The 17,305-nt window shown below is 45.2% G+C and overlaps 1 protein-coding gene across 1 annotated transcript; it reads left to right on the forward strand.

Moving 5' to 3' along the window:
- The first annotated feature begins 5,210 nt into the window (after window positions 1-5,210).
- Window positions 5,211-11,240, forward strand: LOC116941769 (chymotrypsin-like elastase family member 2A). Its single transcript, XM_032953142.2, has 8 exons — window positions 5,211-5,322; window positions 6,630-6,724; window positions 7,191-7,288; window positions 7,595-7,723; window positions 8,369-8,505; window positions 8,842-8,984; window positions 9,695-9,847; window positions 10,326-11,240. The coding sequence occupies exons 1-8, from the start codon at window positions 5,283-5,285 to the stop codon at window positions 10,428-10,430; spliced, it is 900 nt and encodes a 299-aa protein (XP_032809033.2). The 5' UTR covers window positions 5,211-5,282; the 3' UTR covers window positions 10,431-11,240.
- The last annotated feature ends 6,065 nt before the right edge of the window (window positions 11,241-17,305 follow it).

Below are 17,305 nucleotides of genomic sequence, written 5' to 3' on the forward strand. Positions count from 1 at the left end.
GCCTAGTCCCCACTGGTGTTGGACCAGATGACGCCAAAAGGCGTACAACTCACCTTTATACAAAGGTGTCAGTTTTGGTGCCAGAAAAAGGGTAAAAACCTATTACTATATCTTGCTACTGGCAAAGGAGGTCTCATAGTGTAAATGCTTACCCCGAGCTCTCAATACTCTGATAGTGCGCTGTTTTTGAGTTGTATGCCTTTTGGCGTCATTTGGTCCAACACCAGTGGAGACTAGGCTCTAAGAAAAGCCGTCTCGGGTGTGGACCAATCAATTTCAAGGACAGTGCATATCATTATCAGAGTTGTCTCTTTTTGTTTGCATTTTGACTGCTTGTGTTGTGGTTATTGCAAAAATGATCCCTTGTATAAAGGTGTCAGTTTTGGTGCCAGATAAAATAGTAAAAACCTATTACTATATCTTGCTACTGGCAAAGGATATCTCATAGTGTAAATGTTAAAGTTCTGTGCCAAATTAGTTACTACTGGCTAAGAATAATTGGAGAATGTATCGAAATTGAGTGAAATTTGTGTTTTAACCGTTCGGATAGCTACAGACGTAGTGCTGCTTGGAAGCGAATCATTAAATAATACATTGTTTAAATACATGCCTATTCAGGTTACCATACGTTGATGGGGATTACATCTGAGCAGACAGGTACTGATATTTTAGTGTGCGCAAACTAAAGGGGGTACAAGAGCAATGTGCATGCATAAGGTGCATGTATAATGTACGTTGATTACCACAATTTTCTTTATGCAAGCCACCCACTTTTTTTTAGCACGTCAAATTGTATTACTTTCCCTGGTGAAAATATATTTTATTACTTTAGAGTGCCAATAAAAGTGTGTGCATTGAAAAACTTGTTTTTAACCTTTTTTTAAACAATGAAGTGCTCTGAAATGCTGTATGTGTGTACAGCGCTCGCTATGAAGGTACCTGCGTGGGTGGTCCCGCAGACAGTTCGCTCAACAAATGGTTATCTGTGGAGTTTTGAATTCAGAAACTGGAACTCTGAGAGCCCCATGAGTACTCGTGTCCGACTCTGCATTGGGTATCTATGCACTGTTTATTGTTGCCAATACTCAAGGCTTGTGCACAAGGATGACATAAAGCAGCTTTAAAGTTAACACAATGTATTGCTAATTATATCAGCATTACTGCATCGACAAGTCCCTTGCAAAATGCCATTCTCGTGGACATGGCTTAATGAGCTTAACGACTGGTTAGACTAGAGTTTGTCCGAGTGTCAATAGGTCATATGACACATTAACAATATGTCAAACTAGAACCAAATCCAACCTATTCCAGAAGATGCATTTATGTGTGGATGCAGTGATGACCAAAAGCATGAGTGCATCCTTTATCCTGTGTTAAGTAAAATAAAATAACGTGAGTGGTAAAAACGAGGATGATAGTATCCCTTCCCCCACCCGCCACATCAACTCGGAAACTCAGATAAGACTCACTGACCTGCATCATGCAAATTATCAAATTATAAAAGTGAATACAAATCTATTTGCTCGCACATCTGAGTTATTTATTATTCGTAGCAGAAACTATATGAGCGATGCAAACATTGCCAATTGCTTCAAGTTCCGTGTATAAACCATTGACATTGCCAGGGCTGGAGGAATATTTTTTTTTTATTTCCAAGGATAGTTTGCATGCAGGAAGCATTTCTCTGAGATGCTGGTATGTCCTGGTGTGTATTGGCGTTTGCCTATCTAAATTGAATGAGTCTACATGGCGTATCAAATGCCATTGAACACACTCGCTGCCCTGCTGTCAGGAACTGTGTGTTCTGTACGCAATGTGCTTTCATGTGCTCGACAAGCACTTGAAATGTAGTTACCGTGGTAGCCACCGAGTTGTCTTCGCTCTCTGAATATGTTAAACAGATAGATGTTCATTTAAGGGGAAAACCAGTGTGGGTATATGAGGGAGCAGAATTAGCCGTAACATTGTGACTTACACTTGGGCAGATCATAAAGAAGAGTTGTGAATATTTTAAATAAATTACCATTCAAATTAATTGCAATTGAAAATTTAACATTTGCTTTTTAAACCTCTATATTGTTTTTTATTCAAAGGATATTACACGACAACAATTATATTTAGCTTTAAAGGTGGCCATTATGTTGTCATGATCTTAAATATACGCTTTTTTTTTCTTTGTGCAGGTGCAAGCTGATTTGGATCGGTTGTAGTCCTTCCGTATGCGATGCCAAAGATGCCTTCTTGGCACCCGATGGTTCGACTTTGTCAGAAATGTCACCATTGTATCTGCGACTGGTCTCCTATCGATCGCGAGCTTCGTTCGATGGAGACGGATGTTACTTTATGGACACGTCGCCCCGTCTTAACACGCAATCTCGAGCAAATAGCGCACTTAAGTTGGCGGTTGGCGGTTGGCGATCGACATTCGAAATGGATTGCGATCCTCAAACGCATGGCGCCACCCCCGTGGTCGCCCCCGTGATACGTGGATCAAACAAATCACTTGAGACGCCAGTGTGTTTTAGCAAGAGCAGTTAATGTGAATGTTGTCGCAATGGGTCACACGTTTGGCACAACGGTCCTTCGCTGACTACGCATGATGAATGACGTATTATCTTGCGAATGTCACGACAAACTGTCAACTCGCGTACGTCTTGCGCAGATAAAAAGGGCATGTGTCTGTGTCTAATTCTTCCTTCGTTATTTGTGCACTCATTTTATTTCCTGCACCGTTGAATACAAATACCGCTCTTTTGACAAATTCTGTACGACCAAAGCTCCGTGTGATCCAGCCGGGCCATTATGTGCCTACACAACGTGTAAATCTCGCTCTCAGGAGTAAACTTATCAACATTACTCCTCATCGTTTCCAACTCCTTACATGGTAACGTGGACAAACAAACTTTAATAGTTAAATCCTGCAAATGACGAGAAATCGCAACACTACAGAAACTTTAAAGCAGGCTGGAAACAAATAGTTAAACTCTGGCAATCCTCATCTCCTGCAGGAGTTAAACTCTGAGGATCACCCGGTGATGCTGGATGTGATTATCAGCGAAAACGTCGAATATAATTGTTAAATGTTGTGCATTGCTCTTCAGCATACCGGTGTGCTGCAGTAATAAACATCTGCGTGCTTGTTCACCTGATTTAACTTTTTCGAATTGTTTCGGGTGGAGAAGGGTGTAAGGTATATATTAGCAATGTGCTCTCGCGATTTGAGCCAAACAAAATACATATTAATTAGATGGGGATTTTTGCCTTTAAATCGCAACCACGTGGCTGTTTAGCCACAGCCGTTTGTCTGTGCTGCTCTCTGGCGGCAACACGATTACAGCTTGCGCCGTTGTTTAACAGCTGTTCCCCAAGGCTTTCCCACTGCCTTTGTGACTCAGGCATGGATAGTGAATCCCGAGAATATTTAAGTTGCCTTAGTTTATCTCTCTATATGAGTCTCACGCATGAACAAACCGAAGTATGTTGTACTACCTTTTATGGGGTAATCACATGACAGTATTCTTCTGTTAATCCAGGAGCCAATATCCTAATTTAGCACGTTAGTATCATTGTTCGTGCATTATTTAGTGAATGTTTGCATTCCTGGCCTGTTGCTTTTACAGGTTTATACACATTATCTTTAACACGTAGGCTTTGGTGACCAATATTATCCGTAAAAGAGGTTTTATTGGTTTAGATCGCGTAAATATAAATGTGCCGTTAAACCCGCCACCACCCAACACAGCCAATTAGTCGTGATAATACACTACGCACAATTAATATATATCTATTTGCATTTTTTGTCATGAAACCGTGCCAAATGTTCTACTTTTGAATATAATAGCACATTTCTTATCTTGCATGTATAGCAAATGCTATATACATGCACGCATCACAGTACAATTAAAATCCTGTAACTATTTCCACACCCAAGTGAAATACTGAGACAAAACGAACCTAGTAATCGGATAGGGGAGGCACAACTATTTCTGTTTATGGGATTTAATCCTGATTTTGGGGGGAAGTTGTTCAGTTTCTGACATATGGAACATTCAGCGGACGGATCGTTCTCAGGAACCTAAACCTTCCGTAACCCAGGGACTCCCTTTACATCATTCTGGAATTGGCGCACAAATGTTGAGCACAACTCCTGGCAGACTCGTGCGGTGTGGGGAATGAAGAGGTGTAGAGCGTGTGGCTTGTTTGTGCACCGCTCCGCTTGGAGAAACCCAATGCCGGTATACCACATGAGGTCACGGGGTCACGGCTGTGTGCGCTGCACACAGTCGAATTTCAGTTCTTTGGAATATGCAGAGCAACATCTGCTGCAGCGACTTTTCTTGAGCGAAGAAGTGGAAAGCGCTCGATTGGGATGTTTCACCAAATCCTTTAATGAGTGCTTGGTGTGTTGGAAGGAAACCCGAGAACCAGAAGTAAAGCAGCACGTAGGAATGTGGGACAACGCTCGATGCTCTCCACTAAAGGACATCTCCTGGCCACTTTGGATCGCATCACGTGTAGCAGATTCTCAAATATCTACAGGTCCACACACATTCCACTCGAGAACGTCAAGCTTAAAAGGCAAACAAAAAGGTTAAAAAGGTCCAGGTATACCTCTAAGACAATATTTAGTCGAATAAACGCATCTTCTCTGTTCTCTGTTAAAACACTTTAACATAACAACTACATTTTGTACCCGTTCAAATAAGGTGAACAGAATGACATTTAAAATTGAAAGCCAGGTAAGTGTCTCCATGTTCAAGCACTGTTGGGCAGTGTTCACTTCGGTGGTGGCCAGATGCCAGTGGTGATGATTGCCCATACTTATGGTGGGAGACAGTATCCCTGTACAACTACCACCATTAAATTATCACAAAGAGATACATTGCTCATTTTATTAACCAGTTGGAAATAATAGGCGCAGTCAAATACCAACAAGGATGTAATCTGTGTTTGCATAACGACACAACATTGGATACATGTGCACGTTTCTAACACAATGTTGAAAGCCCTCGAAAAATAAAACATGAACAGTCCACCACTTCCCACCAACTGACAGTAGAGATACTGCAACGTCTTTATTTGGAATAAATCAACCTTACATTTGCATACGGATGTGTTCGCTAGTTGGACTTCCCTATTCTGTTTGCTTTTAGAGGTCTCACGTGTGCAGCATATTCTGTATAAAAGCCAAGAGATCCCAACTGTGAGACACGGCAGTGGAGAGGATTCACTCGTGATCTAGAAGCTCAATCTCCAGTAAATTGGAGAGCCATCGATCAACCATGCTCGCCTTTCTTGTCTGCGCTGCCCTGCTGGTTGGAGGTGAGTGCTCCTCTTTCTGACACCTTGAGCTGCTGAGTGATTGGAATGCACGCATTGAATAAGTGTAGCAACAATTCCATTTTCTTCAGGAACTGGACTGAGTTCTAAAAGAAGCTCCTGGCACCAGACATACCTACATGCCTTTTGACTGTGCCCGGATATCGCTAAATTCTTCCAGGACATTGCCAAATACTTTAATATTATCTGTGGCACGAATGTTGGGCCCTCCTTGGATTCCCCCCTGTGGGGCCTGAAACTTGCAGTAATATCCAAACATCAGAAAACGTGACCCCAAGCCTTTAATACCATGGCGAGGAAAACTATCTTAGATAATTGGAAGGACCCCAAACTCCCTTCCTGGAGACATTGGAGTCGATCATCATACACTATAGTCGCAATGGAGCACCTTAGTTTATAATCCTAAATAACACGGATCACCTGATGGCAAGACGATCATGAACCCGAACAGGGGAACCAGGGGAAATGATGAGGAGGTGGGGGAGCATGCCACAGGCCTCACATTATTTTCAATATGCTCTGAATGAGAGTAATTCCTAGGAGGGGAATGGGCGGATCTGGGCTCCAATTGATCTCCTTTTTCACGTCACTCGTTATTTTGGTTATACCACATGGGTTATAAAAGGATCCCGATATACCCTCAATAACTCCTGGTGGAGGAGAAAAAAATAACCCGAGGGCACAAAACCTGGATATGCAAACGTTGCATGTACGTTGAAATACCCTCTGTCATGATCGCTGTTTCGGGTTTTAAATAAAAAAAAATTGTGCCAGTTAAAAGGGTAAAACCTATTCCTATATCTTGTTTCTGGCAAAGGAGGTCTCATAATGTTAATGCTCACCACGAGCCCTCAATACTCTGATAGTGCGCTGTTTTCGAGTTGTACGCCTTTTGGCGTCTTCTGGTCCAACACCAATGGAGACTAGGCTCTAAGAAAAGCTGTCTCGGGTGTGGACCAATCAAATTCAAGGACAGTGCATATTATTATCAGAGTTGTCTTTTTTGTTTGCATTTTGACTGCTTGTGTTGTGGTTATTTCAAACATGATGCCTTGAATAAAGGTGTCAGTTTTTGTGCCAGTTAAAAGGGTAAAACCTATTCCTAAAACAATACACTATATGTAAAATAAGCTCTTGTAACGTGGAGTGAAACATCGGACATCATGCAGAACAGTACAGGGTACAAACCAAAAACACATCAGGGAGATTCGTATGGTATTATGTTTGTGCTATTGTGTGTGTGTGCTATTGTGTATAGTATTGTGCGTGTATGCTATTGTCCCTTACAGCTGAGGTGTCTGCTCAGAGCTGTGGGATCGCAGCGTATCCCCAGATCCGCGTGGTGAACGGCGTGGAGGCTCGTGCCAACTCCTGGCCTTGGCAGGTAACGGGAGAGGCTGAATAACAGCCATCACAGCCACACGCTGCATTGTCAGTTGATCACAGTGCAGCAGCATCCATTGTTGTACACGCCACGTGGAGGCCCTCATCCAGCAGTGGATTGACAAAAGGGCTGCATGTGTGCAACATGACATGTTCAGATCTTCCATTCTTCCCAAAGACATTGAATGAGTCCCTGTATAATGGGAGAGTGGAAGCGCAGTGTTTTACGCACTGCACGACGAACCAGGCTGCATGGGTTACATTCCCAGCGACTGCTAACGTTAGTTGTGAGTGAAATCCTAACTAGTCCCAGGTAAAATTTTCTTCACAACCAGCTCTGGCAAGCATTTGTGAGGCAGTCGATGGACAAAAGGGCAAAGTTAGTACTGTATTATTCGATATTAAAATTGCACAGATTCCGAAAAAAACACCGTAATCACCACCGCCTCGCTTTGTGTGCATTGTAGGCGCTCGTGCAGAGGTACTCTGGAGGAAGATGGGTCAACTACTGTGGAGGAACCCTCATTGATAGTCAATGGGTGCTCACCTCTGCGAGCTGCTTCACGTGAGTCATGGCACAAGTGGAGTCGCTAGTGTGTGTGCAGGCAGTGCAACTGCACCGGGGCCCAGGTGTTTTACAGTATTTTCCTGTACCACATTGTGGCCACCAAGGGTGGAACAGTGTATCTTGGGAGCAAGGAGGCAGCTTGTATAAATGACCTTTACACGATGCCGCAGTGTGGCAGTGAAAATACCATGCAGTAACTCGCACCATTTCTGTTTAGTAATTTCTCACTGCAATGTTTACAGATGTAAGTGATTTCGACCGCCCGTCGCTCTGTTATCTCCCCACAACCACCACACCGTGCAGGAGTGGCTACAGCTACAGGGTGGTGCTGGGAAAGCACAGTGTGTCCACATCCGAGTTCGGGGAGGTCACCCCTCCATTGAGCCTGGCCGTCTGGCATAGCTACTGGAATCCCAGCATGCCGGCGAACGGGTGAGAACGCACACGGGCGCGCTAGTTAAGTGACACCGTGCCATTCAGAGTTGCAATCGACAGATAAACATACATGCAGACAAACATTCATAGAGACATTCCAACAGACAAAAGACAGATTATTTTTAAACAAACAAAGATTATCATGGACACTGCCGTAAAACGAAAGAACGCATAATTTGAATATCATATGTCAGTTAAGGATCATTTGTAAACAGTAGAATTGTATTATATTATAGAAGGCAGTGTTAATGGCAAGGCGATGAGTTGTCTTGATTTGTACTCGTACACTGTTTCCAGCACATGCCCATTCTTTGTTTGACAAAGAGACAGACAGATGCTACACAATGCTATTGCTTCATCTCATACAATGCTTCTGATAATCCAATAACTGGAATATACAGAAATCCTCATATTGATGACTGGCATACTTATCTGTGGGAGATGTGGCGTCCACACAATCTCCTATTATATGTGGTCCAATTCTTCCTATTATCCGTCATTTCCCCCCATAAATCATTGGAGTATAATAGCAGATAATAGGATCTGCAATATTGATCTCCCAGCGCTGAACCCCCAATGCTTGTTGTTATGTTCGTTGTTGAGCGTCGCATCACGGCTGCCCCTGGTCTCAATCCCCCACAGGTACGACATCGCCATGTTCAAGATTGCATCGCCCGTGGCTCTCTCCAGCAAGGTGCGCCTCGCCTGCCTGCCCAGCGCCAACCAGATCCTGCCCAACAACTACCCGTGCTACGCCACGGGCTGGGGATCCCTCGACAGTGAGTACCGTTCACTCGGTGTGCATTAAACACAAGAGGGGGCAGAGCTATGGACACTTTGCATCAAATTCCATGTATATTGAGGCACCCATGCAGCAACCTCGCCAAAGGGGACCACCCCATTGGCAGCTGTCCCTGTCCACTAGAAGGTGAATGCAGCACCCACCTACACGTGGACGTAATGATGCCAACAGCGTGGCGGTGTTGCTACGTTGCTTTTCTCCTTTGAGCACTGAGAGTCGGACAGTTCGCTGGGGAGCGCCTGTTAACGTCACTTAACCCCGATGCCTTCTCACCAACGCTCTCCGTCTCCACGTTGTCTGTGCGCGTGAGCAGCCAGCGGCCCCTTCCCCAGCGCCCTGCAGCAGGCCAGCCTGCCCGTGGTCGACTACGCGACGTGCAGCCAGCCCAGCTGGTGGGGGAGCAGCCTGAGGAGCAGCGTGATCTGCGCGGGGGGCAGCACCCGCTCTGCGTGCTATGTGCGTACGGAGCACAACGCGAGACAACCCGCGTCAATTCCTCATGAGAATAGTTGTCAGCAAAATGTTTCTTTTATATCTTCATTTAGTCAACAGGAACTGTGAGTGGACAACAATCACCAAGCGTGGCGATGGCTGTGACCACTGACATCACTGATTGGCTGACCTGGTAATGTTGTGGGAGCGAAGGGGGCGCACATTCAACCCATTTAATAACTCGAGTCGACAAATATTGTGACTGCTTTAATCGCCACATCTTAGAGAATTACTAAATGAAATCCACGGACACTAAGATTTGACTAAAATTTCACAGAGTAATTAAATGCATGACTGCATTAAATCAATAAATAACAAACAAGAAAAGATAAATGACCAAATTAACGCCAGAACCAATAGGGTACGTATTAAGTCGTCACTTGTCATATTTTTACTGTTCCAGACCCTACCACCTGTGTATAGCTACCAGAGAAGTGCGGGGCAAGACACAACAAGGTGTTTTGAGAAGGATCAGGCCTTGGGGTTGTGCGATATTACTCCGTTACTTAGCAACACGGTCCGAAAGCACACTTGCTAAATTTTCTCATCCAGATACCGATACAAGAGCCCCAAGGCTCTTGTACTTACCCTTGCCAGCACCTGCCACCATATCAAGTTTCTGCTTTACCCAGAGTTAACGTGGATGCATGTCTATCCTCTGCTTTGCATCGCAGGGTGATGGAGGTGGCCCACTGAACTGCCAGCGGTGGGACAATGCCTGGGTGGTGCAGGGAATCGCCAGCTACGTCTCATCTCTGGGCTGCAACACGATCCGCAAGCCCACCGTGTTCACCCGCGTGTCAGCCTACAACAGCTGGATCAGCGCTGTGAGTGCCGAGGCTGTCAATGTCAACATCAATATTGTAGTAAAATGATACCGTCAAAAACATTTTCAATAGCTCGTCACTATCAATAGCATTATTGTTATTGCTCTTCTCAATGGCAATATCATTGTCAATGTTTATATTGTTGTAAATATCAATGTAGGTGCATAGTCAGGGAAAGGTTGTATGGATGGGGCATGTGTGGAGGATTGAAATGGACATGTTACCATGACAAGCATTGACAGTGGAACCCAGTGGTAAAAAACCAAATGAAAATTTTTACCACAAGATGAGTCAGGTGTTGACTACAATAGAAGAAGCCATGGCTCAGTGTGATGACCCATTTATTTTTATCGATGACTATGCAAAGGTGACATGTAGACTCGGTGTGGCTGGTATCGGCCAGGTATAATTGCTATCATGTTCGTTTATCTGTAGGTACTGACGTTCAAACACCACCCATTCCCCATTTCTCCCGCAGGTCATGAGCGTGTACCGTGAAGCCCCGAAGCTCGCCGAAGGAGAGCAGAGCGTCAACAGCGGAGTCAATGCCACAATTGCCGCATTCAAGACGCCACAGGCTTAAAGCATCACGCTCTTTATATCAATGCTACCACTAACCCGAGCATTACAGTTCCTTGCTATGGGTATGGCCTGTTTAATGTGGAACTGGGCCTGTGAGCATAGGATGGGTGGTTCTATTCAGTGAGTTTGTGTGGTCATGCCAGACATGTTATTAGTGGTAATGACACTGTCACAATATGGCATTTAGATCAGATGATGAACAGTTCTCTATTTTGACAAAATATTTTTTTGGAATACCAACATGTATATTGTACATCCAGTACTGAAAATACAATTTTAAAACATCTTTTAAATTGAAGATCCATCATCACACTACACTTTGCATAACAAGTTAAAATCCTTTACTTTTGTGAAGACATTGTTCAACAATATTGCATATACACTAACTCTTCGCCTGATGAAAAATGCTAAATTTAAACATCATCCATTCAGTTTACAAATTATATATTCCCAAGCAACAGTTGGAGTTGCAAGCTCACCGGACTATTAGACCACCATTAAATGTTTTCTTTGTTGCACATGTACAGCCCCTACATATCCAGGAACTTACATTACTTTTAATTAATGTCATTGAGGCTTTAATATACAGGTCAAGAGAAGGTAGCAATTGTGCAATTTCTTCCAATATCAATTAAGTTTGGATTGGATCACGAGATAAACTTCTGTATTTTGGAAAGAAAGTCGAGTCAGGGTTATACAGCATTGTAAAGAAAATTTATTTTAAAATGATTCATGCATCTGATGTGTTTTCTGAATTCGTCATACTGCATTAAGCTCGATACATTTCTAATCTGCTGGTGTATAGTTTTGATTGGTGAAAAATAAAAGAAAAAATGCAAACAACATTCTGGTTTATGTAAACTACTATAGTGAACGTTAGTGCACATTCACCAGACACCTAACAAAAAGTCACGATTCACCAAACACTCTTTACTCACCACTCATCTTGCACTCACTCGACACGCTACAGTACTCATTCACCAGGCACTGCTAGGCTACGTATGGTACGAAAAAAGTTCAACATACAGTACATGCGACTCGCCTAACTATATCTACTCGGCTGACCTTCAGACACCAATAACCTGCAACTCACCCGACACAAGAAACAGACATGCATCGCTCACTTCACACTCAACACTTTCTAGACGCTACTGACTCCCGTTCTCACGACTCACTGAACACTCGCCAGTCACTAGCTATGCACCCATTACTGCAAAGTGAAACTTCGGTTTGAGGGGCTGCAACTACACGAATTGCAATACCACATTCAATATGGCAGGAAGAGCACAACTCAGCCATTAGCAGTCGCAATGAGTTTCTGCTGATCATATCCGGTAGTTGTCTCACTGAGCTTGTCCTGGGTTGAACTTTCAACGATCCAGTAATAATAATACCACAGTATACAAATACAGTATATGCGTGTTTTGACATTGACATTAACAATGCCGAATCTACAATGCCTTGTTTAATATTTCACAAGGTTATTGTAAAATGGCAGTGCATTCTGAATATACAGTACTAGAAATTATTCATAAAACGGAGATTTGTTTTTATGTGGTGGCAGTGGTGTTCAGGGGGTTCAATTCCTGGTGACGCAGAGCAACCGTGGGAACTGGAGTATAAACCTGACCTGGGGGCCTCCTAAGCCTAAAATAAGCAGAGGTCTGGCCACCAACATGATCATGAGCAATGCGGAGTTGCAGAAGGATGGACTGTGTGTGGTGTTGTTGCCCACACCCCTCCAGGTATTGTCTGAACATAAATAGGTGCTGCTCATCAGTTGCAGATTAACCTAGTGCGGGGCCTGTAGCACATGGTGTGTTGGTAGGAAACCAGAGAACCAGAAGAAAACTCCCAAGTAGGCATGTGGGAAAACAATCGATGATCTGCACTAATGGACTCTTGAATCATATTCTTGTATGGTACTGATATATCCTCGCCACATTGTATCGCATCAGGTGTAGAATACTCTCAAATATCTTCGTGGTCCACCAACTGTCGACTCCAGAACGCTGGATTACATGTGTAGTGACTAACTCGGAGACACTAAGAGGTGGAGGCACTTCTTTATTAACAAGCACCATCAGGGTTAACTGTTCGTCTATGGTCGGCGAAGTTACTCAGTCAAGAGAGTTGGTAGGCTGCCTGACTGGTCACGCCCCGAGATGGTGAAGACAGAGACGACGACAAGAAGGATGGTGAAGATGACGAGAAGAATGACGAGAAGAATGGTGAGGACTTGAGCAGCACGACAGGGATCCCACTCCATACGACAGCCACGAGGTCCCCCACAGGGGCCCTTCTTATACTGTCAGCATGGCCTGGCTCCGCCCCCGGCCACGCCCCCTTTCTAGAACCTACCAGCCGGTTCTTGGTGTGATCCTTCTGTGACCTTTCCCCTAGACCCCCCTCTGGTGTATAACCTGGCCTGCTGACGTCAGAGCTACTGTAAGCCCTAGATCCGCTTCCCCGCCAGCAGCCAATGCTATGCTGCTACATTACTTATTTTATGCCACTACACATGAGTGCGCCACTGTGCTCGGCTAAAAAGACAAAAAAGATCAAAAAGGTCCAATATACCCACAATATAACATTTCTTATTAAGTAATATTCCGTGTCGTTTTTATTTTTTAGAACTAGGCCTCAGCAAGGAAAGGTAATTTACCGTTTTTACCGTGTTAAAGGGTAAAGGTGTCGACCATGCCAAGGGGTAAGGTAAAGGGTAGGGTAAAGGTAGCATGGAAGAATTACCCAGTAGGGTAAAGCTAGTGCGAAGTATTACCCTGTTTACCGCTCGCTAAAATCTCCGTGGCACAGTCTGTGGCCTCCATTTTAAATTGTAATAATTGATGTCGGACCAGATGGAGATGGACCGCATTCTTGAGGTAGAGGATGAGGTCGAGGATGCCAGCAATCAAAAGAGGCAGCTGCATGCGTTCCCGTGGGAGCACACGCACGATTGGATGGAGGGTAATCCCTAAGTGCAGCAAGGAATGCGGCAGTGTGTGCACTGCTGCAAGTGGTTTTCATCCCACACGAACGTGTCGGGGTGGAAAGCCCACCTCAAGAAGCACAATGTGCTCGCCCCAGGCAGCAAGGTCGGACGTCGGCGTCGGCGAGCCGCCTAATGCAGCAAACGCTGAGCTGGCCAGCAATCCCGGATCGCCTCCTGGTAAAGTTTGAGAATGCGTTGGTTGATTTTGCTCAAGACCTTGGTCCACACATTGATGCAGGGATACGAGGGCCCGTCGACCCGCACCATCATTTGCAGGATTCTCGAGCATCATGCCATCATGCTCCCCATCATCGGGGTGTTCTTCTGCAACCTGGACGTCGCAATCTCGCTCACCATCGACAGGTGGTCGAACCACAACCTGAAGGGATTTTGGATGGTCATGGTGCACTGAATCGACACCAAATCTGGTGCGTCAAAATCCATGCTGCTGGCGATCCTCGATGTCAGCAAGCGCATTGGCACCACTCTGTTTGAGCACCTTCAAAGCCTTAGGCACAATGTCTCGACCAAGCTGCTCGCTACCACCAGTGACAATGGCTCTGATGCAATCAGTGCTGTCAAGACGTTGTTTGCCCTGGTCAACGCGGACACCAGATATGAGCAGTTGCGGGCTTGCCACCATATTCGCTGCACGGATCATTCGGTCCAGATCGGCTTCGTCCAAGTTCTCAAACTGATAAAGACGACCAACGCTTGTCAATATCAGGCGCAGCAAGATCGTCCGGCAGTCGTTCCGCCGTGAGGCCGAGATCGCCAAGCTCGCCATCAAGGAGCCGACGCACCAGGACTCGCCGACCATGTGGAATTCGACGTTTGACATGAGCGACGACGCCATCAAAAAGCATCTCCCATTGGACATTATCATGGCGCGCTTCCAGGATGTGATCGGCGTCAGTGCTTTCTCTGAACTGCAGTGGGCAAACATCGAGGGCGTGACAGCATTCATGCGAATGCCGTGCCAAGTCATGACCTCGTTGGCGGCGGACCGGAAGTCGACATTGGATCTCGTGCCGGTGGCGATGGAGCACCTGATCCGTCATTGCTATCACGGTGAAGCTGCTCTTAGAGCGATCGATGAGACCATGACCATGATGGGGATGAAGGCCAAGCTGGTGCGGTACCACGACTTCCTGGTTCAGGAACCCGCCATTGTGGCATCCTACGTTAATCCACAGCTGCCGGAAACGGCAGACCAAGACGAGCTGGCTACACTGCAGGCCACGATCCGCTCTGTCCTGCAGCATCACTACTCAGATGTGCTCACGATCCCGCCGATGGCAGTCGCTGCCCATATGGAGGAGGGGTCGCCGTTCAGCACCCAATTCAGCAACGTCGGCAGCTCCATCAACGACGGCGATGAAGTCGATCATTTTCTGAGCATGGGCGTCACGACCGCCAGCACCTTCGTTGACGTAATGCAGTGGTGGTCTCTCCGCAAAGAGCTGCTCCCTGCCCACTACAAGATGGCCTGCGACTAATTTGAAGCGCCAGAAACATCATCTTCCTGTGAACGTGCGAATAGCAGAGCCGGGCGGGAGTTCACATGCGTTCGCCAGTCACTGTCCTCGACGCTCTTCATCCAGTCCATGTGCTTGCACTCGTGGATCGCGGCCAGCTGCCTGCAGGTCCCGTCTAACTGGGCCGGAGCGGTGCAGGATCTAATTGCCCATCGTTCGTCCCAGGACGACGGCAATGACGAACTTGATCAGGTTGTTGATGAGATCCTCATTGACCAAGACGACTGGGACGAGGAGGCTATGGAAAATGGTGTCATCGACAGCCTCAACGCGAGATTGGAGGGTATTCTATATGAATAAAGCGTTCTACCTAGCATTTACCTGTAATAAACCTTTGTCATGTGTAGTACCCAAGTAAATACCCTGTAATCGAGTAATTCGTATGGGGTAAGGGTAAAAGGTAGGGTAAAGGTAGGCTCGTTGTTTTTACCTTTTACCTTACCTTGCTGCGGTCTATTTAGAATATCTTCTTTTCTATAGAACTGCTTTTGTGTTTGTTGTCCTTCCCCCGCACCTCCGATTAGCATGACTAGCTTCAAAAGGTGCATACGTGAAATATTTTATTATAACAACTACATTTTGTATCCATAAAAAAAACATCAAGAATAACCAAATGTCCTTCAAACAAGGTGAACAACACGTGAAATTTTCAATGAAAAGCCAAACAAGTATCTCCCTGTTCAACCAGTGTTGGGCAATGCTTACCTCGCTGGTGGCCAAAAGCCAGTGGTGGAGATTCCCCATACATACGGTGGGGGCGGTATCCCTGTAAAACAGCCACAGTTAGATTACAACAAAGAGGTAGATACTTTACTCATTTTATCAACCAGTTGAGATAATAGGCCAAGTCAAATACCAACTAGGATGTGATCGTCTGTGTTTGCATAAAGAAACAACGTTGGGAAAATGTCTACAACGTTTCTAAAACACCGTTTTAAGTCCTCGAAAATGAAAACATGAAAAGCCCAACAATTCGCACCAGCAGATTCTCACCTGATAATAGAGATACTGCAATGTCTTTATTTTAAATTAATCAACTTTACATGTGCATATGGATGTGTCTGCCAGTTGGACTTCCCTATTCCGTTTGCCCTTGGAGGTCCAAAGTGGGCAGAAGATTCTGTATATAAGCCAAGAGGTCCCAGCAGTGAGACACGGCAGTGGAGAGGATCCATTCGTTATTGAGAAGCTCCATATTAATGACCTTTACACGATGCCGCAATGTGCCAGTGAAATTACCATGCATTAACTCGCACCAATTATCTTTACAAGTGTAAGTGATTAAGACCGCCCATCGCTCTGTTGTCTCCCCACCTCCACCACAACCTACAGAAAGAATCTGCCCCAATCTACGGAAAGAAATCTGCCCCAATCTAAATTGGGGGCATGCTTCGTACTCTACTGTCAACGTGGGGTTCGGGGTACAATCCCTGATCATCGCTACCTGATCTTGAATACGAATTAAACAACCTGGCTACCCGTCGCTCTACAAACTGGTTTCTTAGGGTCCCATATGCTACAGAGTGCACATTTAAACGTGTGATTAATCTCGGGTGAGCTCACACTACAGGAGCAAGGAGGCGGCCTTTCTAAATGACCTTTATACGATTCCACAATGTGGAATGTGACAATAAGATGCAGTAACTCGAACCATTTCTGTTTAGTAATTCCTCACTGCAATCTTTACAGGTGTAAGTGATTAAGAACCCCCATCGCTCTGTTATCTCTCCACCTCCACCACAACGTGCAGGAGTGGCTACAGCTACAGGGTGCTGCTGGGAAAGCACAGTGTGTCTACATCCGAGTTCGGGGAGGTCACACCTCCATTGAGCCTGGCCGTCTGACATAGCGACTGGAATCCCAACATCTTGGCAAATGGGTGAGAACGCACACGGGCGCGCTGGTTATGTAACACCGTGACATTCAAAGTTTCAATAGACAGATATATATACTGTACATACATACAGACACACATGGAAAGAGATTTTCAGACATACTGTACGAGAGAAAGATTCTTATTTTTTACCCACAAAACAAATCATTGACACTGCCTTCAAGCTGAAAAATATCTAATTGGAATATATTTCAGGGAATGACAATTTTTCAACGGTAGAATTTTATGATACTAGAATTTAGGTGGACTACAGCTGCCTTATTGTTGCTCCTGTGGAGAGCTTCTTGGCACATCGCGCATCGCCCCTCGCCCCCACTAATGTTCTCTTCGTCCGTCCCCCCTCAATGTGTGCAGATACTACTGACTCTTTTTTGACCCACGAATAAGTGGAGTTAAAATATCAGAAAATAGCTTCTGTGATAATAATCCCCAACATCACCAAGGTTAAG

Source organism: Petromyzon marinus, chromosome 12, assembly GCF_048934315.1.
Source record: "Petromyzon marinus isolate PM22_M1 ecotype Great Lakes invasive population chromosome 12, UKy_Petmar_22M1.pri1.0, whole genome shotgun sequence".
Taxonomy (NCBI): domain Eukaryota; kingdom Metazoa; phylum Chordata; class Hyperoartia; order Petromyzontiformes; family Petromyzontidae; genus Petromyzon; species Petromyzon marinus.

Bases quoted from the DNA above. Each gene is read 5' to 3' on its own strand.
- LOC116941769 (XM_032953142.2), top strand. From the start codon at position 5,283: ATGCTCGCCTTTCTTGTCTGCGCTGCCCTGCTGGTTGGAG. The intron at 5,323-6,629 runs GTGAGTGCTCCT...TGTCCCTTACAG, and splicing joins CGCTGCCCTGCTGGTTGGAG to CTGAGGTGTCTGCTCAGAGC. The intron at 8,506-8,841 runs GTGAGTACCGTT...GCGCGTGAGCAG, and splicing joins GGGCTGGGGATCCCTCGACA to CCAGCGGCCCCTTCCCCAGC.